The sequence below is a fragment of the Barbus barbus genome, assembly GCF_936440315.1.
Source record: "Barbus barbus genome assembly, chromosome: 24".
Lineage (NCBI taxonomy): Eukaryota > Metazoa > Chordata > Actinopteri > Cypriniformes > Cyprinidae > Barbus > Barbus barbus.
The window spans coordinates 1028216-1053914 of NC_136752.1; the positions used below are offsets into that span (position 1 = coordinate 1028216).

The 25699-nt window shown below is 40.9% G+C and overlaps 1 protein-coding gene across 2 annotated transcripts; it reads left to right on the forward strand.

Annotated features, from left to right (window-relative positions):
* Positions 1 to 1796: 1796 nt before the first annotated feature.
* LOC306843867 (interferon-induced protein 44-like) lies at positions 1797 to 23258 on the forward strand. 2 transcript variants are annotated; one of them, XR_013781872.1, is made up of 8 exons: positions 1839 to 2076; positions 11234 to 11267; positions 11373 to 11571; positions 19941 to 20087; positions 20233 to 20398; positions 21579 to 21679; positions 21996 to 22288; positions 22616 to 23258. XR_013781872.1 is itself a non-coding variant. In XM_079375565.1 (7 exons), the coding sequence occupies exons 1-7, from the start codon at positions 2013 to 2015 to the stop codon at positions 22176 to 22178; spliced, it is 894 nt and encodes a 297-aa protein (XP_079231691.1). In that variant the 5' UTR covers positions 1797 to 2012; the 3' UTR covers positions 22179 to 23258. The 2 variants fall into 2 exon arrangements, 1 of the variants encoding a protein (XP_079231691.1); XM_079375565.1 differs by having other exon boundaries at positions 1797 to 2076; positions 21996 to 23258.
* Positions 23259 to 25699: the final 2441 nt, after the last annotated feature.

The window sequence follows — 25699 nt, forward strand, 5'->3', positions numbered from 1 at the left end:
TTGGTAAAGTAAGGAAATTTTACTTCCTTTGCTCCTGTAAACAAACTCGTGAGACTAACATATCTCAGAGGAGCGACAGATACGTCCTACGTCATCCACTGGAACAGTTTCCACGTACGACAGATAGCGGAAGTGAGAGAAAAGTGTTTGTTACGTTTGAAATATGGATATTTTTCTTACAAAAACGCATTGATTAAATACATTCCAAGTTCCTGTGGTGCAAACATGCCAAAAAGCAGAAACTTCCACCAATATTTCTAGGAGCTATGAAAGGTTCCTGTGGTTTCCTCTGGTGCAAAACCGCATATAGGTACCCAAAGGATAAAATTTAACTTTCTTTCTTTCTTTCTCTCTTTTTTTTTTTTTTTTTTTTTTTTTTTTATAGTTATTGATCTATTGGTCTCATTGGTCCAGAGAATTGTGCTGCAGTGGTTTTATTGAGGTTGAGGAAAAAACCTGCAGCCTATTTAACTCTTTGATCTTCTGCTATTGAATATCAAATGATCAGTTGTAAATCCAATCAGGTTCATCTGTCTGTCTGTCTGGCTTAGTAGCAGTGTTGATGGGGTTTGAAACGAAGGTCTCAGTACTGTTTCATTTAGTATATATGCATTATGCTGAAAGATCTTGACTTGACTTTGGCTTGTTCTTAATATCTTAGTAATTTCCCAATAAATATGATTAATAAACTGCCCTTGCCTTTGCACCAATATATATAGCCTTCACTTTTCCTCACTTAAAAGTAATCACTTTTGCTGGTTTAATTTTTAAGAATGGTCAATACGAGATTGTTTTGAATACATTTTGATTCATTCTCCTTTCACTTTCCATTTCCTTGAAATCTTTGCAGTTATTCAATGTTACTCCTCCTCCCCCCCTCCCCACAGTTATGCAGGTTTAAACTGGAAAATGGTTGTTTGAAGTACACTGAGTGATTGAAGGAATAAAAGGGCTGACTTAATGGAAATATTTGTTCATGATATCAGCTCTGCAGAGGAAAGCTAGGCTAGTCATTTAAACATTTTAGTTCAATTAATGCAACAAATTAATATTGATTCTGAATTATTTGTCATAAAGCCTGCATTTAGGAAATAACAATGATTACAGTAGGTAATATTGGTACAGGAAATTTGCAAACTGTGTGTGGTTTACACACTATATACTGTAAGCATAGAGTAAGCAGTGTGATAATGTGGTGATGCTATTTCAAACAGCCAGTAAGACTCCATTGTGCTATAATAAAGCATCTGCTTCCACTGAAGATACATAGTGCACGGAATAGAGTTCAGTTTTGACAGTCAGAAAGAAACCCCAAAAACGAAGCTGGACAGCTTCTCTCTGAGTTACCCAAAAGCAGCTGACGATCACTGAAAACATGCTACAAACACATATGTGATTCAGTCATTCAGTTGAGTCTCTTTTTAAAAGCTAACTGAAACCACATGAGAAGTGGCCTACGGCTGGCTCAATGGTAAATTCGGATGTTGGAGATGATGAAAAAAAATTCTGTTCAAAATACATTTTGTTACAAATATTCCTTTCTTATGGTTATTTGATGTGAACAAAACATACCTTTTCATAGAAAGGTCAAAATATGTGAAAAGCATATTTTAAAAAATCTTAATAATCTAACAGTTAATTTTGTAAGCTGTGTTTTGAGTTTGTCAATCTGTTACCTTGCCTTACAATTCTCTCTTTTCATTTCAAAACATTAAATAATTTACCTTGAACACAGAATCTGTCCAGATGAGTTTTTATTGTGTGGCATGGCACAAAGTACAGGATATAGGCTGCTTAGTCATAAAAACATTAACAAGGTGAAAGTGAAAGTTGGACCTGAGGTATAAATAGAGATGCTGTCACAGCCTGCCTGCACATCCCAAAGAGAAGAACACTACATCTGACTGGTTATTACTCTGTATTGAGTTGAAGTCATCTTATTTTTAATTTACTGTCTAGTGTGGAATTTTCAAAATTCATAAAGAGAAAAGAAAACAGAGAATCAGATCACAATGGGAGCATCAGAATCAACACCCGAGCCATCACCAACACCCAAGCCTGAAATACCATCACCGGGTAAGTATAATTTTAGAGTGGCTGTATTGTTTTTACATGTAGCCTATGCCAGCTTGATAAGACTTAAGCCCTATTCGGACGGGACTAGTTTTCTAAACTACGTTTAAGTTTCGATTCTTATGACCTGACGTCTGTGATTTTCATGTACCACCAATTCGGACGGGACTAACATCTCTGTGTTTATTACAGAGGTGGGGGGCTGTTTTGGACATCTGGGTGTTTCAGAGATCACGCGCTCTGTATTGCGTATCATTCGGATTGATTACCATAATCACACAAATACCATGGTGAAGCTAGTATAGCAAAACCATGTTAATGTGTGGTTACTTTCGTTTTACTTTAGTTATTTATTTGTTGTAAACCCGTGTTTAATTTTCATAAAGGTACATGTAATTAAAACATTATGTAATTGAGTGCAGAAATGAACGCGAATAATTCTGCCTGACGCTGATTAAAATAGCCAGTCTTAACAGTGATCTGAACGCGATCTGGCTCTTGATTTTATTAGTCTTTTTTATCATTATTTATTTATTTGCAAATATATCAAACATGGGCGTGGTAAGAGTGTCTACGGTCATTCACTTTAGCCAAAACACACGTTGTGAAAAAAAATAAAAAATCACCAGCAATCACAGACATCGCATTCGGACGGGATCAGTTTTCTCAGAGGATCACTGAGTTTGCTGAAAACAGTAGGTATTACTCTGGAATTATTACAGAGGTCGTGTGAGAAAAACACAGACGTGGCAGATTCGCAGGGGCGTAGATTACGCGGGGGACGTGTCCCCCCCCCCCCCCCACTTTTTATAAAAACTAAATTCGTCCCCCGCACTTTTTCATCGGACAGTTGTGTTCTCGACATGTTGAGGTTTTAATGGAGCAATGTATATAAATGCAGAATGATTTAAAATTCAAAGAGACAAGATATACATGACGTTTACGTTTCCATGGCAATCAGTCACTCAGTTTGTGACGTCACGACATGCCCAGGCTCGCGCCCGCGGTCCCGCGCTGTATCCATCATTGATTAGAGGTCGAGATGAGTTCAAAGCAAGAAACTCTTCACTCCTTTTTTACGAAGAAGTCAAGCAGCGTAAGTTGGCATGTGGGATCCGAATAGTGTTGCACGGTGTTGAGTGACTCTGCCTATTGCTCTTGTTGAATAATTAGCAAGTTTGATGTTCATTATATGGAGAAATAGAAAAGCTGCCTGGACAAACATGCACTTATTTATTTTCAGTGTATTTTTCCGTAACTCTTTTGTAACGTCTTTTATTTTAACACGTATGTATGTTATCAGAACCCTTCAAATAAGAATAAAGATCATGTTGAACTGAGATTTTACAGCGTTTGCAGCATTGTGACACTCTGCCAATTCTACATGATGTATTTCAATCAAGTATAGCACTGATCTGATACAGGACCGATCTTCATTTAGGGCTGCTCTGGCATTATTGCACTAATTTGACGTTTTTATGTGTTGTCAAGAATGAACAAGAAACAGTCAGCCTAGGTTTGTTAGAGCAGAATCAGGACGACACACAAGAAAAACACATTTCACAGCTGAGAAGAACTGATAGATTGGCTTTTAACACCTGGCTGTTTTTATATTATATAAAATATATTAATACACAAGCGTTTGTAGGATTATATATGGACCAATCATAAAAAACACATAATTAGTCAAATATAGAAAAATAAAAAATAACATTAGTATGATGAACAACTTCTCAGCTATCATTTTTAACTACAGTAGGTCATTATTAGATTGCATATTGGTTCTTCATTAGTACTTAAGCACATATTAATTCTGTATTCTTCATGATCATATTCTGCATCCCATAATCCTAAACTTAACAACTACAACGACTACCTTACAAGCTATTAATAAGCAGTAAATGAAGAGTTTATTGAGGCAAAAGTCATAGTTAATAGTGAATGTGTTTATCATTCTAAAGTGTTAAAAATAATGTAGGATACAAATGATTGGTTATTGTCCAGCAGTGTACTTAATGTGTTATGTTCTTCTGTATGTCACTATTCCCTGTATGTACATGTTTCAAACACTACTTTATTTGCTGTAGACAGAGGCAGAAGTGAATACAGAGTTGAGAGTGAATGAGTTTCAGTGAGGCTTCAGAGGTAAAGATTATTTACAGCATTGTCTATGATAAGATATGTCTTTTAACATAGACTAATCAGACTAATGTATAATAGAACAGAATAAAGATGTGAATGTGCAAGTATCCATTACTGTGTGCCATGTACTCTACATACAACACTCACAAAATACAATCTGAAATATGTAAACAATAGTACCCTTATAAGGACATCTTTGTAACTTATACTCAAAAAGGTGCACATTAGTACATTAGAGTACCAATATGTACCGTAATGTACAACTATGAAACGTTTTGGGGTAAATAAGGTACAAAGATGTGCTTTTAATGGTACTGTCCCAGTGACAAGCTGTTGTATTTCTTTCTTTTTCTTTTTTCTCTCTTTCTTTCCTTCTGTTTTATAATCATATACAACAATATAATCATAAAGCATATTAAGCAAAAAGGTATGATTAAAAATAAAACCTGTCAATTAGACAAGGGTTAACTGAAAAACAAGAACAGGTATATCACTAGACCCCCCCCCCCCCCCCCCCACTTTTGAAGTGATGGCTACGCCCCTGTGGATTCGGACGAGATTCAAATCAGCAAGTACGTCTGTGAAACACACAGTTCTCTAACGACCCTCTGTAAAACCGTCCGAATAGGGCTTTACATATAATAAATAGAATAAAGTTCATGCGCATTTGGCGTGCTGTCTGAGGGGAGGGCTCTGAGCTCGGAATTTTGGCCCAAACCCAGAGTACCCCCCCTACAGGATAGGACAGGAATAGTTGTAAGAGCAGAGAAGGGGTGGCGGAGGGATGCTGGAAACTGCCAATAAACAGAGGCAAGTCTGCTGTGTATATATACACTCCTCTTATCTTGTTATCTGGGTTGATTACTGATCGTTCTCCTCGTGTTAATTAGGTTCATTATCTGAACGTGCTCCTCCCGAACTTTCTTAATAAAACATCATTTTGTGAGAGTTAATGCTGGACATGTGAAATAGCAACTGTGGGATTTTCTATTGCTATTCTAAAACGACAGGGTGATCACTTGTAAGATGTTGTAAGACACTGAAACACAAATGTGCAAGCTGCATTTGCATTTGAATTATGGCAACAATTGCAAATAAATGTACTGGGCAACGCTGATGAAATGATGCTACCCCCTCATGATGCTCTGCTCAGCTCACGTGATCTGATAATAATAGCTTTGTAGGACTTTCATTTATTTGGATAATTTAAAAAAAAACAAAAAAAAAAAACTGGTAAATCTGATTATTTTGCATTTAACTGAATACAATAATATTTAATATTAATATATATTCTGTCAAATTTCATTGTTTTACTTTTAATAAAAGTGTGGTTATTTTATTGGCTTGTATTTTCTAGATTCAGTATCATTAAAATTATTGAGTTAAATTAAAAAGTCTTAAAAATGTTTTATATTATTTAATTTAAAAAAAGAAAAAAAACATGTTATTGAAAAGCATTTTCGATTTCAGTTTCAGTTTTTGGCCAAGTGCATCCAGAATTTTCGGTGTCGGCCCACAATTTTCAATTCGGTGCATCCCTAACAGTGTTGGGTGTAACGCGTTACAAAGTAACGCATTACTGTAATTAAATTACTTATCCACTGAAAAAGTAAAGTAAGGGATTACTGTTCATTTTTGGTAATTTAATTACAGTTACTGATAAAGTACTTGCGTTACATACAGTAAATAATTTCAACAGTTCTAAAAGCAATATTGAATTTGAAATCTAAATTTACGTCTAAAGATATTGAATGCAGCGGCTTTAACCCTCCGCGTGCGGGTGCGTTCACTTTCAGATTTTCCTGATTCACAGAGAAACCTTAAATACTCAAATCAGGGCCGGCACCAAGAGGGGGCATTCGCGGGCAGAGTTACGGTGCCCCCACTTTCCATCCTCTCCCCTTCTTGCTGAACGTGATCGTTTCGAAAGCGAAAGTGAAACCGGTAAAACAGCGCACATAAGAAAGCGATTGCACGCTTTAGCGAGCGTCAGAAACTGCACGCAATCACAGATTGCACGCTTCCCATCCCATACCACCCCGAACCCCCCTCCCCAAATTCAAATGCCTCTCTGATGGAGGTGCCCTGGCGCCGGCTCTGACTCAGATACATATAAGACTAAAATCAATAGAATCTAAAAATCTTGAAGTGTCTACTTGACACTTGAACGAATTCAAATGAAAAACTAATGTTTCTGATTATGCAATCCGTATGAAACTAAAGCAAGGCACAGTCTTTCCCGTGTCTGAGCTCATTATATGCAGTCACCTGCGCGCATATGCCCTCACCTAGATACAAAAAAAAATGTAAAATATTAAGAAAAAAAAAAAATCATCTAATATTCATCATTTTTGAAAGACCTGCTATGAGAAATTTACCTCATAAGAACAGCGCGATCTGACATTATGCAGCAGAGAAGATCATTTCTGTAATTTATTCTTTCCTACATTAGTTAATGTGTTATTTTGACATAAACCTGTACAGATTTTACTAGTTGGGCTTTTCCTGAACCTCTTGCCAAACTGAAATGTATTGTTTAACTTTTAAGCCTTTTTGTTATTCAGATATTTTGCAGAGTATTTCTATTTGTTAACCAAAGGTGGTTACATTTTTTTCATAAAAATGTTTAAGTATTACAGTTGTTTTAAAGCTAAAAGGCTAAACTATTCTATGTTTGACTCGAATTGAAAGAATATAGAGTTTAATTTCTATTAAGGTTTATAGGGATTTTAAGATGTAGCCTAATTAGTGATGTGAATAATTAAGTTACTTATTGAGTAACTAAGTTACTTTTCAGATAGAGTAATTAGTAAAGTAATTTAAATACAATATTGATGAAGTAATTAGTAACTGTAATTAATTACTTTTTGAAAGTAACTTACCCAACACTGATCCCTAATATATATATTAAATAGATTAGAAAATAATTAGTAGTTTCAGGTTAAAACATGAAATGATTAAGTAAATTTTAAATTTTAAAGCTCACCTCAGACTTTATAATATGTATATGTAATATGTAATCCTTTAATTATTGAAAATAATAGCAAAAAACTACTTGAAATTTCGAACTTCGCTTTTAAATGAGCTTAATGGAATACTTGTTTATCAATGCTCTTTTTGTACCAGCACACGTCACGTTTCATCTGTTTAGTCAGTTCTTGGTATTGCGTTTCTTTGCTTGTTTTGTCCCTCTTCATTTGTTTCCTTGCTTAATTAAATAATTAGTCTCACCAGTTCCTTGTTTTACCCCTCATTTTGTTGTGTATTTATAGCCCTGTGTTTCAGTTCTTGGTTGTCAGTTGTATTTGTTTTGATGATTTGTAAAACTGCATTGCAGAAAAGGATCCTTACCTCGCCAGTCTTTTGTGCGTGGTGTCTGTGATGAACCACTTTTGTCATAATTTACTTTTTTTTGTAAATTATGACAAACACACAACATGCTTTAATGAACTCTAAGACTGGTCAGTATCTAACCTAAGACTATAATTTTGAAAGAAGACACACAAGACACCTCTCTCACGCAAGCGGTGTGAGAGAGGACGGAAGCGCGGTAAGCGCGGAGGTATACGAGCTAGGCTAAGAGCTAACCCCTCAAGACCGGCTCTTCCAACACTCATGCTCTCAAACGTCCGCTCTCTGGAAAACAAACTGGACTTAATTCAACTCAGTCGATCTACACAGCATGAGGCAAGGGACTGTTGCGTGTTTGTTTTCACCGAAACATGGCTAAACGACAACATCCCGGACTCCGCCATTCAGCAGCACGGGCTAACCAGCTACCGAGCGGATAGAGATTCATCATTGTCTGGTAAGACCCGCGGAGGTGGCTTGTGTGTGTATATCAACAAAGACTGGTGTAACAATGCTGCGATATTATCAAAACACTGTTCATCGCTGGTGGAGTTTATGGTTGTGAAGTGTCGACCGTTCTATCTGCCGCGGGAGTTCACGGCCATTGTTATCATTGCGGTTTACATCCCCCCGTGTGCAAACGCTAAGGACGCGCTTCGTGAACTGTATAGCGCCATCAGTGAACAACAAACAAAAAACCCTGACGGCTTTTTCATCATAGCCGGTGACTTCAACCACGCAAACTTAAAGACAGTTTTGCCAAAGTTCTACCAACATGTGAACTTTGCAACAAGGGGAAACAACACACTGGACTTTGTTTACACAACAGTTAAGAACGCTTACAAGGCTGAACCCCGCCCCCACCTCGGGTACTCCGACCACATCACTGTTATGCTAATCCCAGCATATAGACCACTTCTCAAACTCACCAAACTGGTTGAAAAGCAGATCACAGTATGGCCAGACAATGCCACCCCAGCACTGCAGGACTGCTTCCAGGACACAGACTGGAATATGTTTTAAGAGGCAGCCACCTACCTTTTCAACCACACAGACCTGAATGAGTACACTGAAACTGTGACTGCTTACATCAAAAAGTGCACTGATGATGTGACAGTCACCAAGACCATCACCACACGTGCCAACCAGAAGCCATGGATGACAGCAGAGGCTCGTGGGCTGCTAAAGACCCGAGATGAAGCATTCAGATCAGGAGATAAAGCAGCCCTCAAAACAGCAAGAGCCAATCTGTCCTGTGGCATCAAAAAAGCTAAACGGTCATATGCCCAAAAAATCAACAACCACTTCACAGACAGCAGAGACACACGGAGCCTGTGGCAAGCCATTCAGACCATCACTGACTACAAGCCCCCGCCACAGGCCTGTGATGAGGACACATCCCTCCCCGATGCACTCAACCACTTTTATTCACGGTTTGAAATGCAGAATGACACACCTGCACAAAAACTGCCCATACCTCCCAATGACCGGGCGCTCTGTCTGTCTCCAGCCGACGTAAGGAAGACCCTATCTAGGATTAACCCACGCAAGGCTGCGGGTCCTGACAACATGCCTGGCCGTGTTCTGAGAGACTGTGCTGCACAGCTGACAGATGTCCTAACAGATATCTTCAACACCTCGCTGAGTCAGGCAGTCGTCCCCACGTGTTTCAAATCCACAACAATCATACCGGTACCAAAGAAATCACCTGTGTCCTGTCTCAATGACTACCGTCCCATAGCACTGACTCCAATCATGATGAAGTGCTTTGAGAGGCTAGTCATGCATAACATCAAAACCAGCCTCCCCAACACACTCGACCCGCTCCAGTTTGCATACCGTCCAAACCGCTCTACGGACGATGCAATTTCCTCCACCCTCCACCTGGCTCTTACCCACCTAGAAAATAAAGACTCCTATGTTAGAATGCTGTTCATTGACTTCAGCTCGGCATTCAACACAATAATCCCACAACAGCTCATAAATAAGCTAAACCTGCTGGGCCTTAACAATTCCCTCTGTAACTGGATCCTGGACTTTCTAACTGGAAGACCTCAGTCAGTCCGTGTCGGCAACAACACCTCGAGCAGGTGCCCCACAAGGCTGTGTGCTCAGCCCGCTGCTCTTCACACTGCTGACCCACGACTGCACTGCCAAGTTCAGCTCCAACCACATCATCAAGTTTGCTGATGACACAACAGTGGTAGGTCTCATCAGCAACAACGATGAAACGCACTACAGAGAGGAAGTGGCACAGCTGGCTGAATGGTGTGGCACAAACAATCTGTCCCTCAATGTGGAGAAGACAAAGGAGGTTGTGATGGACTTCAGGAGAAACTCCGTTGACCACCCCCCACTGACCATCGACAGCTCGACTGTGGAGAGAGTCAGCAGCACCAAATTCCTGGGGGTGCACATCACAGAGGATCTCACCTGGACCACCAACACCATGTCACTCTCCAAAAAGGCACAACAGCGCCTACACTTTCTCCGCCGGCTGAAAAGAGCAAGTCTCCCTCCACCCATCCTCACCACATTCTACAGAGGCACCATTGAGAGTGTGCTGACCAGCTGCATCACTGTCTGGTACGGGAACTGCAGTGCTGCTGACCGCAAGACCCTCCAGCGGACAGTGAACACAGCTGCAAAGATCATCGGTGCCCCTCTCCCCTCCATCCTGGACATCTTCCTTACACGATGCTCCAGCAAAACCAACAGCATCGTGAAGGACCCCACCCATCTCTCCCACAGTCTCTTCCAGCTCCTACCATCAGGAAGACGGTACCGGAGCATCAGAGCCCGCTCCGCCAGACTGCTCAACAGCTTTTTCCCCCAGGCTGTGAGAGCCCTGAACTCAAACCCCCCGCCCCCCTCTGAAACCCCATGCAAACCCCTACCTCCTGAACATGGACCACCCCCCACCCCAAACCTTACCACACCAAAGAAAAACTGTATGGAACTTTAATTATTTTTTTTAAATTTATTTTATTCTTATTTTTCTTTACACTATGGACACTCTCCTCTATGTGCACTATGGACACTTTACACTATGGACACTCACACTTTACACTATGTGCACTATGGACACTTACACTTTACACTATGTGCACTATGGACACTTACACACACTGCTGCGTGTGCACAATCTCACAAAGGACTCATCCTGCACTGTTCCCCAACCAGCTGCTGACTCAAATGTCTCTCTTTGCACATGTACAGTATTTGTGAAGCATTCGTATAGTTTGTATTTTTTATCTTCTATTTTTTAGTTTGTATAGGGTAATATTTATGTGAAGCATTCGTATAGTTGTATTTTTTATCCTTCATTCTTTTAGTTTGTATAGGGTAAATACTTATATATAGTATACTTATAGTTAAATCTGTTAGTAGTGTATAGGTTTATAGTGTTTTTAACTTCATTGTTGTATGTCTGTATTTATGTAGCACCGTGGTCCTGCGAGACACGACATTTCGTTCCACTGCATGTCCCCACATGTAGCGGAATGACAATAAACCTCAACTTGAACTTGAACTTGAACTACATCAGACTTTGTCAAAACACTTGATTTTCGGTTTGAGTGAATAATGGATGGATTTTCCATTTCATATCTATCTTTTATTTAGCTGTAATCATGTAATCATAAATTATTTCCATCTCTATTAACAGAATTTGATGAAGCATGGAGGGAAACACCCTGGGAGTAAGTAGAAAATAATTCTTATTTAAAAAAGAAAAATGATCTATTTGTACAAGCAAAAGTGTGTATCTTCAAAATTGATTGTAACAAAGATGCCTTTTTCAACAGCAAGAAAGAACATTTGGAGAAGAACCTCAGGGAGCTTAAGCTGAGCGATTCAAATGTTAAGCACATCAGGATCTTGCTAGCTGGAGCAGTTGGAGCAGGAAAGTCCAGCTTCATCAACTCAGTCAATAGTGCTTTTCAGGGAAGAATCACAACAGAAGCCCTTGCTGATTCTGTGTCTGGCACTACTTTTACAAAAACAGTAAGTATATGAACCCATTTGTTTTGTTTTTTTCATTTAAAATAAAATAGTTTACTAAACTATGCAAGCTACACACTCTACAAAGAAACATCTGAACCAAATGAACCTATTGAGGCAATACAATTGTATGACATTGCTGTCACAGTTAAATTATATATATATGTGAAAAAGTGTTGGCTCCCGTCCTGATTTTATTTTATTTTTTTAATGAAGGGTTTTTTTATAAGTTTTTTTCTCTAGCCACACCCAGGCCTGATTACTGCCACACCTGTTCACAATCAAGAAATCACTTAAATAGGACCTGCCTGACAAAGTGAAGTAGACCAAAAGATCCTCAAAAGCTACACATCATGTTGAGATCCAAAGAAATTCAGGAACAACTGAGAAAGAAAGTAATTGAGGTTATAAAGCCATTTCGACTCCAGCGAATCACAGTGAGATTATCCACAAATGGAGAAAACATGGAACAGTGGTGAACCTTCCCAGGAGTGGCTGGCCGACCAAAATTACCCCAAGAGCGCAGCGACGACTCATCCAAGACCCCACAACAACATCTAAAGAACTGCAGGCCTCACTTGCCTCAGTTAAGGTCAGTGTTCATGACTCCACCATAAGAAAGAGGCTGGGCAAAAATGGCCTGCATGGCAGAGTTCCAAGACGAAAACCACTGCTGAGCAAAAATAACATAAAGGCTTGTCTCAGTTTTGCCAGAAAACATCTTGATGATCCCCAAGACTTTTGGGAAAATACTCTGTGGACTGACCAGACAAAAGTTGAACTTTTTGGAAGGTGTGTGTCCCATTACATCTGGTGTAAAAGTAACACAGCATTTCAGAAAAAGAACATCATACCAACAGTAAAATATGGTGGTGGTAGTGTGATGTCTGGGGCTGTTTTGCTGCTTCAGGACCTGGAAGACTTGCTGTGATAAATGGAACCATGAATTCAGCTGTCTACCAAAAAATCCTGAAGGACAATGTCCCGCCATCTGTTCGTGACCTCAAGCTGAAGCGAACTTGGGTTCTGCAGCAGGACAGTGATCCAAAACACACCAGCAAATCCACCTCTGAATGGCTGAAGAAAAACAAAATGAAGACTTTGGAGTGGCCTAGTCAAATTCCTGACCTGAATCCTATTGAGATGCTGTGGCATGACCTTAAAAAGGCAGTTCATGCTCGAAAACCCTCCAATGTGGCTGAATTACAACAATTCTGCCAAGATGAGTGGGCCAAAATTCCTCCACAGCGCTGTAACAGACTCATTGCAAGTTATCGCAAATGCTTGATTGCAGTTGTTGCTGCTAAGGGTGGCCCAACCAGTTATTAGGTTTAGGGGGCAAGCACTTTTTTCACACAGGGCCATGTGGGTTTGGATTTAGTTTTCCCTCCATAATACAAAACCTTCATTCAAAAACTGCATGTTGTGTTTACTTGTGTTATCTTTGATTAATATTTAAATTTCTTTGATGATCTGAAACATTAAAGTGTGAAAAACATGCAAAAAAAAAAAAAAATCAGGAAGGGGGCCAACATTTTTTCACACCACTGTATATATATATATATATATATATATATACTGTATACCGTGCAAAGTATATGCTGTCAGGCTGTTATCTCAACACTCTTGAACTGCTGCTCAAGCAACCAGATTTTGCAGACCAAAACTGTTCCCTTTTAGTCGGTCACTCCGAGTCACGTCAATGACCGACGAATTGGGATCTCGCCAGAGAGACCAATCCACTTTGAGTGTAACTAAACGAGCCAATGGACATTGGTATGCAGTATTTCGCATCTGCCACACCCCGCAGCACAGATATAAGAGGCAGCAGGTGCACCGTCTTAATTCATCTTTTCACTTCGGAGCCGAGCGGTGGTGCATCACTACTGCTTTCTACTTCGGTGTTGCAGAGAGAATGAGAGTATGGGTGTTATGGCAACAGCAGCGGTGGTCACGGTCTCGTGGCTATCGAGTTCATGCTGACAACCAGGAGTATGCGGTGGCCAGCTCCCCTGCGTGCTTCAGCACTAAAAGAGCATTTCTCTAAAAGAGCAACACAGGTGATTGCATCTTTTTAAAGATGTCTTATCACCCGTGCGTTTCTGGGTGTGGTCATTTCCTGGTGCCTCAGGACGGTCACGATTGCTACCTCACATGTCTGGGCATTCAGCACGCTGAGGAAGCTTTTGTGGATGGTTCATGTTCTTCTTGTGGGGACATGACCATCTCAGAGTTGCATAAAAGACTCCGCTATGTCAAACATGGTGGAGTCCCTCTGCCTCTGCTGCGATCCAGCGTTCGTCCCCGGCAACCCGGGCGGCGCTGCTTCCGTTGGAGTCAGAGGTGATTTGAGGATCACGGTGAGGAGTTCCCCAAGTGGAGCTCCTCACCCTTCAAGCACTCCGCAGCCGGTGGAGCTGCTGAGGGAGCGCGCTGGGCCCTCTGCTGGACGGGGTGCACCACGCGTTTCCTTCGGTGCCCCCTCTAACAACCAGATGTCGATCGCTGCATCGGAGGGCGAGCCCTCTCTCTCCGGGGATGACGACCCGGCTGCGTTGCCCCCTTGGGATGTGTTAGCGTTTTCCGAGCCAGACCCAGAGATAATCCACATGATGTCCAGGAGCGCAATCTCTGGCTGTGTCTAGCTGACATGGGTGACAGGTCTAGGTTGGGCATATCAGTACAAGGTCCTGCCCTTCGGGCTGTCCCTGTTGCCTCGTATCCTCACCAAAGTAGTAGAGGCAGCCCTTCAGATCAGAACGGGGATTCCCTTGAGAGAATGGGGGGTGCACATCCTCAACTATCTTGATGACTGGCTCATACTCGCACAGTCTCGCGATCTTTTGTGCGCACACAGAGACCTGGTGCTCAGACACCTCAGCCAGTTGGGTCTTCGGGTCAACTGGGAAAAGCGCAAACTTGTGCCAACGCAGAGGATCACTTTTCTCGGCATGGAGTTGGATTCAGTCAGCCAAAAAGCACGACACACCCAGGAACATGCTCAGTCGGTGCTAAACTGCCTGAGGCATATGGCGGAAGCTGAAGCAGTAGATACGCTCGGTCTGCTCCATATGAGACTGCTTCAGCACTGGCTCCATGGCCAAATTCCGAGGTGGGCGTAGCGACGCGGTACTCACTGGGATCAGATTTCACCGGCCCGCTGAAGAAACTTCAACCCGTAGACAGATCCCTCGTTCCTTCGGGCAGGAGTGCCCTTGGAGCAGGTATCCAGGCATGCTGTGGTATTCACGGATGCCTCAGCCACCGGCTGGCGTGCCACGTACAACAGGCACGCAGTGTCAGTGTTATGGATGGGTCCCCAGCTGCGTTGGCATATCAATTGCCTCGAGTTGCTGGCAGTACGCCTAGCCCTAAGCCACCTCAGAGGGCTCCTTCGGGGGAGTGACGTTCTGGTCTGCACGGACAACACTGCAACTGTTGCATATATCAACGGCAAGGTGGTTTACACTCCCGTTGAATATCACAATTCGCCTGCCACCTCCTCCTCTGGAGTCAGAAACATCTGAGGTGCCATCCACATCCCAGGAATCTTCAATCGGGCAGCCGACAAGCTGTCTCGAGCATCACTTCCAGGGGAGTGGAGACTCCATCCCCAGATAGTTCAGCTGATTTAGAGGCGGTTTGGAGTTGCTCAGGTAGACCTGTTTGCATCTCCAGAAACCACCCACTGGCATTGGTTCTACTCCCTAACCGAAGCAGCGCTTGGCATGGAAGCACTGTCACACAGCTGGCCCCGGGGGCTGCGCAAATATGCGTTTCCCCAGTGAGCCTACTAGCACACACACTGTGCAACATCAGGGAGGACGAGAAGCAGGTCCTGTTAGTGGCCCCATATTGGCCCAATAGGACCTGATTCCTGGAACTCATGCTCCTCGTGACACCCCCTCCCAGGCCGATTCTTCTGAGGTAGGATCTGCTTTCTCAGAGACGGGGCACCCTCTGGCACCCATGTCCAGACCTGTGGAAACTCCACATGTGGTCCCTGGACGGGAAGCGGAGGTTCTAAGTGACCTACCCCAGGAGGTAGTGCTCACTATCGCTTCAGCACGAGCACCATCCACAAGACGGGCCTATGCTCTGAAGTGGAACCTGTTCGTTGAATGGTGTTACTCTCACCATGAGAACCCCTGGAGATGTTCGATCAGAGCCGTGCATTCTTTCTTGCAACAAGGGTTGGAGCGTAGGCTGTCCCCCTCCACCCTTAAGGTTTACATAGCTGCTATTTCCACCCACCACGACCCCATAGAGGGGAGGTCGGTGGGGAAGCATGATCTGGTCGTCAGTTTCCTTAGGGGGGCCAGGAGGTTAAATTCTCCCAGGCCTCCCTCCCTACCCACTTAGGATTTGACATTGGTGCTAAGAGGCCTTCAAACTGCCCCCTTCGAGCCTTTGCTGTCAGTCGAGTTGAAGTTTCTTTCTATGAAAACCCTACTCCTGACTGCATTCGCCTCGATCAAGAGGGTGGGGGACCTGCAGGCCTTTTCAGTCGATGAATCTTGTCTTGAGTTCAGGCCGGCTGACTCCAGTGCAACACTGAGACCCCGGCCCGGCTACGTGCCCAAGGTTCCTACCACTCCCCTCAGGGACCAGGTGGTGAACCTGCAAGCACTGCCCCTGAAGGAGGCAGACCCAGCCCTAGCTTTGCTCTGTCCTGTACGCACACTGCGACAGTACGTGGATAGAACTCAGAGCCTTAGGACTTCAGAACAGCTCTTTGTCTGTTACGGAGGACAGCAGAAGGAGAAGGCTTTCTCCAAGCAGAGGATGGCCCACTGGATAGTGGATGTCATCACCTTGGCACCCGCTCAGGCTGCGTGCTCACTCCACTAGGGGTGTCGTATCATCCTGGGCGCTGGCTCGTTGTGCCTCGCTAGCAGACATCTGTAGAGCTGCAGGCTGGGCGACTCCTAACATGTTCGCTAGGTTCTATAGCCTGCGTGTCGAACCGGTTTCCTCCTGTGTTCTCACCTCAAACGGGTAGTTGCACTGAGACGCCACATTCTGCCATCTCTAAATGATGCAGCCTAAGCCATCTCAGAGACTTCCATGTGCAATAGGGCCCTACAGGGTTACTTCACATGAGTAAATGTCACTTAACCCCTCTGGGAGGAGGTGACTCTGCAGTGTGCCTCTTCCAGGTGGAAGGGCACGCTTTCCCAGTGTTATCCAAGTCCTACTGTTGGGTTGCTCGAGGAACTGCAGTAGTTGACCTCCTCTGTGTAAAGCCCGGTCCTATCGTCTGCCTTATAGGAAGGTCCAGGGGTCCTACACAGGGCACTGGAGCAGGCAGCTCCTGTGGTGCTTTGGCAGGAATCCCAATTCGTCGGTCACCGATGTGACCCGGAGTGACCGACTGAAAGGGAACGTCTCGGTTATGTATGTAACCCTCATTCCCTGCAGATGCGAAATACCGTATGCCAATGTCCATTGGCTCGCTTAGTTAAACTCGAAGTGGATTACTCTCTCTGGCGAGATCCCAATTCGTCGTGTCTCCATTCCCTCCTTCAGGGAACGAGGGTTATATGTGTAGCGCAGGGCAGAGGTGGAAAGTAACTAATTACATTCACTCGCGTTACTGTAATTGAGTAGCTTTTTTGTGTACTTCTACTTTTTAAAGTAATTTACTTTTACTTAAGTACATTTTGTTTGAAGTATTGTACTTTGCTACATTTTAAAACACATTAATTACTGAGTAAAAAAAATAAATCGCTCCCTGGAAACTACTGCAGTAAATAATGGGCAGGAGAACAAACTGGTGCTAAAATCACAAGAAAGATGCAAACGGACAAGACAGGCGTTAATGATGCAGACCCAGCTGAAAACCAAACCCCGTATTCAGCTGAAGTTGAACTCCAAAATGAAGTGAACCCCTGGCCATATTTATGCTATATTATGCAGTGTAAACTGTGTTTGCCTAGGGAGACAAACTAGCAGCTTATAAAGTCTCGACATCACCCCTTCGCAAGCATGTAGAGGTAAATACTTGCATCATTGCATTGGTGGTGAAAATGAAGCTTTGGTAGTTTAACAAAAGGTTTTGCACAAATTACATTAAGACAGTGGTGCAGGGTGTGCGATATATATCGTCTGCGATAATATCGTAATTGCTGTTTTAACGATGTGTGATTTGACATTATCAGTATTTAGCCAAAAACCAAACAAAACACTACTTTGAGGTCTAGTATATTAGACTAGTGCGCACGCATTAATTAGAGTGCCTTCTTTCACTGCGTTATTCAGTCTGATAAAATGCATTTAAAATGATCACAAAATTGAAGATATAGGGGCAGATTTATTTATATCATTTCATATAGTAAATCAATATCACACGGAGTGCCGTTTTTCTCCAAAAATCATCATGATTACATATAGATTTTTTTTTACAACAGTTCAATAAACAAGGAGTTAATTAAGAGACTTGCCTTTTAGACACCATATTGCCTGTTTTTGCTCTATTTTGACAACAAAAATAATCCCAAACACAGCCACAGCACTTTTTTGCGTTTCTGAGCAACATGACGGTGATTCGTTCCTGAATGAATCAACTGTTTAAATGATTCGGTTCAATCGCAATGACTCACTTATTAACAGTGTCTTGCTGCCACCTACTGGTGGTTTTAATTTTACACTTAAAGTACCTTTTCATTTTAAAATAATTTCAAATATCAGTATTCAACATTTCATGTTTAAATTATCAAAACATTATTTATGCATTTGTAACTGCAGGTTAAAGCATTCCACGTCCCTCTAAGCTGCATTAATATGTGTAAATATATCTAAAATGTCACTTCATATGCAACTTCTGCAAAGGTGAATTTTCTTGATACTGATTTCATTTGTTTACTAACAGCTTAAATGTATTATTATTATAATTGACTGATTAAAACTAAGAATTTGACTCAAAAGATGATTCACACTTTTAGAAAAAATGGCTTTATAAAGGTAAAAATGCCCATAAAATGTAAAAAAAAAAAAGAAAGATAAATTTCTATCACTGCTGTGAACTGACCACAGAGAATATGTAGAATATCAAAAACATTAGGAGTCAGCTGTCCAGAGTGGTCCTTAAAATATCAGCACAATACCCTGCATATAAATCATTATTATGGTTTCTATGGCTATAGTACCTGCTGTTCCTAAAAAGATTTGTTTACTACTAGGCTAAAAACAGTTGAAGTTAGCAGGTGCATAAGACAGCGCTACGTCCCACTTCAAAACACAATATACCGGTATACTTTTGTTAATTATTACCTCTCAGGATCTTTAGGAAAACGATAAAAGGCAAGATTTTTACTGACACAGTGATAGTTTTTGCAGTGGTTTGCCCAACATTGCATTCTTTTATTCCACTTTGACTTCTCTTTTGTTGTTATTCCGTCTATTTCTGTACATTTTACATTTAGCAGACGCTTTTATCCAAAGCGACTTACATTGCATTCAAGTTACAGTTTCTACATTTTACCAGCTCTTGCTTTCCCTGGGAATCGACCCCATGACCTTGGCGTTGCTAGTGCCATGCTCTACTGTTTGAGCTACAGGAAAGCTTTTCTGAAACGTTGTCCAGTTGGAATTTTGACCCCAAAATTTCGCCTCTTGGTTTTCTAGACTCTTTGATAAAATGCGAATGTTAAATGTAGTCAGCGTAGTTATCAATACACAATCAATGCACATGATGTGTTAATAATAATCAGTAGAAATTGCTGCAAATATAGTGAAACTGCTGTCTATCCTACTTAAACCCATTCAAACATATTGACAGCGCAGAGTTGTTTGGAACTATTGAGAGCACCATGAACCACGGGACCGCATGGCGTGTCGATCAAAGCGTGTCGCAGCTTTGTTTATCAATGGCTCTGGATGGGCGGGGCTAAAGATGCATTGATTTAAAATCATTGGGCGGGGCTAAAGAGGCAGTGATGTGGAGGCATTGATCTTCTTCTGCGGAGGCGGTGCTGCTTATGCACTCTATTATGTGCTATGTGCTTATGTGCACACTATTACATCATAGAGTGGCACATTCCAAAAGGAGACGTTTTCTGAGCTTGGTTTCAATAAAAGCTGTTTTTAAACTAATGAGAAAGAATACAGGATATTTATATAGTACATTTGATTTCTCAGTTCACGAACCCTTTAAAAATTATTGAATTATTTAAGTGTGCATCTGGATTTATGCCAACCAATCCTTATGAAGACTAGGAGCTTCTACACCAACAAGAACATTTAATCATCTACATGAAACACTCCAAATGCCTTGTTTTATATGCTGGTTACTCTTGTATGCATCCATATTAAATACATTTGAAATACCCAAGTTGTTTATTTTATTGTCATATTTCTGCATTTATCTACAGTACAGAACTTATTCTATAAGAAATGGACAATCAGTTCTGCCTTTTGTCTTCAATGACATCATGGGCTTAGAACCCGGGGATTCACATGGTGTGGATCAGGAAGACATTGCCAAATGCCTCGAGGGTCTCCTTAAGGAAGGATACAATGTGAGGAGGAAACTTTTGCCTATTTATTAACTCAGCTTTATGAAATTATTTCAATGTTATTCAAATAATGAAATGACACTGCAGAATTATAAAATAATGCCTTTCCTCTCACCTATTTGTTTTTCTCTTTTATTTTTATATTCAGTTCAATCCAACTAATTCTGCTAAAAATGATGACTGCAGAAGTGAAACAAGCGCTGAGGATCTGACATACTGCCTGGTCTACGTCATAGCAGGTGACAAGATATCATTGATGAATCAAGAAGTCTTCAAAAAGATGAAATATATTAGAGAGAAGGCCAGCAGTCTGGGTGAGTAAAACAGCAATACATTTTAATAATGTGTTAAAACATCTACATGATAAATACAAGAGAACTCATTAAAGGGGTGGTTGACTGCGATTTAACTTTTTATCGTTAGTTAGTGTGTAATGTTGCTGTTTGAGCATAAACAATATTATAAAAGTTATGACGCTGAAAAAGTTCAATGCAAATCAATGCAATGTCTTTTAAAACTCTGGCGGTTTAATGCCTACAAAAACGACTGGTAAGGGACTACAACGAGTTACTTCCCGGGTCCGATACGTCACGGACCCAGATTAACCCCGCCCCCGGGAACACGTAACAAAGGGGGTGGAGCCATGCTGCACTGCTTTAGAGAAGAGGAAGAGAAAACTAGGGGTGCACATAAAAATCTATTCATATATGAATCGCAATTCTGTCTTCTAACGATTCTAATGGATTCACAAGTTTCAAAATCATATGTTTTAAAGCAGCGGTTCTTAATCCTGTTACTCGCATCACCCTGCATCTCTCTCTCTCTCTCTCTCTCATTCAGATCGTCAGATCAGCTCCAACAAACTGTTCCAATTATACACTTATTTTCACATAGCTATGAGAAGTGTTATACATGGACGCGCTGTATTAAGGTTTTAATCAGGATAAAACCATATATTAAAATCTAACAGAAGCAGTAGCATTTACAAATAACAGCGTATCTAAAAGTAAAAAACATACCACTAAAAGCCGTGCTTGCACAGGTTCTGCGCAATCCTCTTCATTAATATTCTCTGGGTCTCAATCAGCCTCAAATTGATAAAGAATATAGACAATGCCATTGTTTACAATAATCGAGCACATGCAATACAACAATACAACCGGAGCACATGCCGCTAGACATGCACTAGAGGCGGTTTAGCCAATCACAACACACTGGCCCAACTAACCCATCACGCATTTCTGAGCGAGGGGCTTCATAAAGTCAGAAAATAATCGGGCCATTTATCAGAGAGGTGTGGAATAAAGGTAAATTATGTGAAAAATATGTTTCTTAAAAAAACTAAGCATGAACACGTTTGACTGCACCCCATAAACATTTATTTGGATCATTCAAAAATTTAACTTTCTTCATGCAACACAAATCTAGCAAAATGTTGTAGAATGCAACATCACACAGTGAATAAATATTTAAATTTATGTTCACATTCAACAGAAATTCCTCAGGCAATCATCATGACGAAGGTGGATGACGCATGCCCACTAGTCCAAAAAAACCTCAGAAAAATCTACACTAGCAAGAAGATAAAAGAGAAGGTAATTACTGGTCCTCTCTGTTCTCAGATACAGAACGTGGGGTCAGTCCTCTGCCTTTACCTTGCAGTTTTGTTTAACAGTCTAGGGCTTTACAATATAATAATACTAAATGCATTATTTAAATAATTTTCTGCAAATCATTAGTATGACTAGTCCAAAAAAAACGACGATTGAGTTTTAATAATTGAAGCTGCTCTTTCCACTGATACACACAAATACATTTATTACACGGCACAAACACAGATATGGTTTAGAGCAGATTCTTTTGTATTTATTACAACCCCCAGAAATACTCAGCCTGTTCTTCATTCTACAGATGCAGCAGTGCTCTAATTCGGTTGGTGTCCCTATGTGCCACATCTTCCCTGTGAAGAACTACCACGAGGAGATTGATACAAAGAATGACATGGATGTGCTGATCCTGAGGGCTCTCACAGGGATTGTGCAAATAGCAGATGATCTGCTGAACAGAAGAAAAAGGGATTCTGAAAAATGGTAGACTGAATCTGACACAATAGCAGGGGCGGTTCTAGACCCTTTTTAGGTGGGCTTCAGCCCCCTATTTGTCGTCTCAGCCGAGCTAAAACTATAATCTGAACGATCAGACCAGTGCTGTTTCCTCAAGAAAGTTTATCATTCTCTTTCGTTTAACTATCTCAGTGTGGTACTCACGCACTGAGATACATCGTTAATGTGCGCGCACACTTTTGAATGAAGCAAGGCACTGCACGGACAGCACACCTGGTCTCATGAAAGTGCGTATCAATAGCACGATTTTCTGTTTCTATTTGGTTTGCTTATGATACGCACCTTCCCCACACCCCTATACCTAACCATTGTGTCTCATATGCAGGCCAAAGTCAGTTTCTGTGTATAAATAGCACACCAAATAGAAGCAGAACATTGTGCCATTGATACGCACTTTCATGAGATCAGGTCAGTCACTTTCACATCTTCTCGAGCAAATAAGCAAATACACAAACTATTATGTCTTGACGAGTAAACGCAGTCGATTACGTCTTAAATAAACAAACAGTTAAGAAAATATTGGATGTGTGTCAGTGTAACAGATCCATGCAATTCTTATATTAGGCTAATAACGTTAATCAAACAACAAAAGAAAAGAATCACTCACCAAGTAACTTCTGTAACTTTAATAGGTTGTGTCTAATTACTTTATGCAGTAATACAGATTTCATAAGTACAGTAAAATACTGTTTATTTAGTCCATTTGTATCGTTGTATCTAATGGTTTTACTGAGGGCTAAGCCCCCCTGAACCGCCCCTGCACAATAGAGAAAGAATAGGCAATTGTGGGAACGTGTATTAATGAATTTTCATTCTTCTCATGCTGTGTAACATATAACCGTAGCTTTATACGCAAGGCTGAACTGACTCGTATGTTTCTGGTACGAGCTGATAAACAAGTCCACAGTGCACTGGGAACTGGGACGCATGCAACGCATAAGCAGACAGAGAGTGAGATATATGTACTCTGGATATCTGTGTTCTCGGCCTCTTCTTCTCTTCTCACAGGCCACTTCTCATCTGACACATTAATAAAAGACTCTTCATCTCCACCCTGGATTCCTGTCTCTTCATTCATGATCCAACACAATCTTCACTTGATCAGCTTCATATCATGCAAATCTTGCATATTGATTTCAGTCTGGACTGGACACATAGTATTTCCGTAACGAACATTTGCCGTTGCCTTATTTTCACCTTATTTTGCAACATGGGAGTAAGCTATTTTCTGTGAATTAGCTAGACTTCTGAGTGATTAGCTGCTATAGGTAGGTACATGACCTGCAGTAGGGATGGGAAGATTCACAGATTCGCTTGGTGCATCGGCATAACATTTAACAATGCATCGATTTAAAAAAGTGTGCATCGGATACAAGTTGGCATTTGTATCACAAAGCATTGTTTCTATATTTGCATCTGTAAAAAAACTATTTATTTATATATAATTACTAATGGATGCACTATACTTTTATTGTTTTGAAAGTGACCAGTAATCTGTGACCAATATTTTATACGTAGATTTCTCCTCTCTTAAGTATTTCTCAAGGGCGTTCTAGCAAATCAATCGGGACAAAAGCGGTTCATAAATGACCAAATAAGTTCACACAATCTTACTTGTGCACGCTTATTCTTAAGCAGCCCTTAATGTCGATCATAGATCAAATCGATCCACCATGCAATATCACTGAATGACACTATGCTGTTTGCATGAACGCAATATCAATAGACACTGAGGGGGACTTGTCCCAATACTTGATATTTTTACTGTATGCTCTGCTGCACTGTAGGCTACCACAATGTCTACAAATACTAGAAAGTTACATTTTTAGACTAGTCAAATCAAGGTGGACAGAAGAAAAATGCAAATTCCAACTGATTTCTAACCAGCCTAAAACCACAGTTTAAAAATAAATGTATTTATTTGCTTATTATTTCATCCCGATTCAGTTAAACAAAACAGGAACAAATATTTAACACTACAAAAATATATGGCAAACAGTACAAATGTAAACATAACAGTAAAAATAACATTATACATACCCATATATTATTTAACCCTACCCCTAAACCTACACATCACTCAAATCTTTCAATCATTCTGTATGATTTATAAGCTTGTTTCATCACGGGGACCTAACAAATATTCCCATAAGGTGACTTTACTGATATGACTATACTTGTGGGGGGCATTTGGTCACCATAATGTAGGTAATATCAGTACACAAACACACACAGCCTCTGTATGCATTTTATTTTCTACGATTGGACTGTTTACAGTACATAGCAACCTATAAAGGGTGTCTCAACTGTACCCACTTTACCACCTTGTATATTTCTTAAAATGCTATGTAATCCTTTTAACTTAGAATGTTAGAAAATATGTCCATTTATAACAGACTAGCTTAGCCAGAAACGTTGAAGTGGGTGGGCCAAGTGTGTAGTATATGAAAACTGCATGTTAAATTGCTAAAAAAAAAAAAAACTAATGTGACTAATACTAATAAAAGTCTGTTAACATTTGCCTGAGCTAAGGTTAACAAAGATGAATAAACACAGTAACAAATGTATTGCTAATCTTAGTTAATGCATTAACTAACGTTAAAGGAAGTTTATTGTAAAGCATTAGCTCAGTGTGACGCAATGGGGCTTTGCGGATGATTTCTTAAGCATCTCTGTCAGTTCACACACATCGAGGACCGCAGAAATGTGAGCAGCATTATGCGGTTTGTTGTGGCGACCAGGATCTAGCACAACGTTATGCGTTTCTATCCACAAAGGATGCGTCTGTTTAGCGGATCAAACCGTGTACCTATGCTAATATGATGCTTCAAGTTTAGCGGATCAAACCGTGTACCTATGCTAATATGATGCTTCAAGTTTAGCGGATCAAACCGTGTACCTATGCTAATATGATGCTTCAAGTTTAGCGGATCAAACCGTGTAGCTATGCTAATATGATGCTTCAAGTTTAGCGGATCAAACAGTGTACCTATGCTAATATGATGCTTCAAGTTTAGCGGATCAAACCGTGTAGCTATGCTAATATGATGCTTCAAGTTTAGCGGATCAAACCGTGTACCTATGCTAATATGATGCTTCAAGTTTAGCGGATCAAACAGTGTACCTATGCTAATATGATGCTTCAAGTTTAGCGGATCAAACCGTGTACCTATGCTAATATGATGCTTCAAGTTTAGCGGATCAAACCGTGTACCTATGCTAATATGATGCTTCAAGTTTAGCGGATCAAACCGTGTACCTATGCTAATATGATGCTTCAAGTTTAGCGGATCAAACCGTGTAGCTATGCTAATATGATGCTTCAAGTTTAGCGGATCAAACCGTGTAGCTATGCTAATATGATGCTTCAAGTTTAGCGGATCAAACAGTGTACCTATGCTAATATGATGCTTCAAGTTTAGCGGATCAAACCGTGTAGCTATGCTAATATGATGCTTCAAGTTTAGCGGATCAAACAGTGTACCTATGCTA

Bases quoted from the DNA above. Each gene is read 5' to 3' on its own strand.
- LOC306843867 (XM_079375565.1), top strand. From the start codon at position 2,013: ATGGGAGCATCAGAATCAACACCCGAGCCATCACCAACACCCAAGCCT. The intron at 2,077-11,233 runs GTAAGTATAATT...CTCTATTAACAG, and splicing joins GCCTGAAATACCATCACCGG to AATTTGATGAAGCATGGAGG. The intron at 20,088-20,232 runs GTGAGGAGGAAA...TTTTATATTCAG, and splicing joins TCCTTAAGGAAGGATACAAT to TTCAATCCAACTAATTCTGC.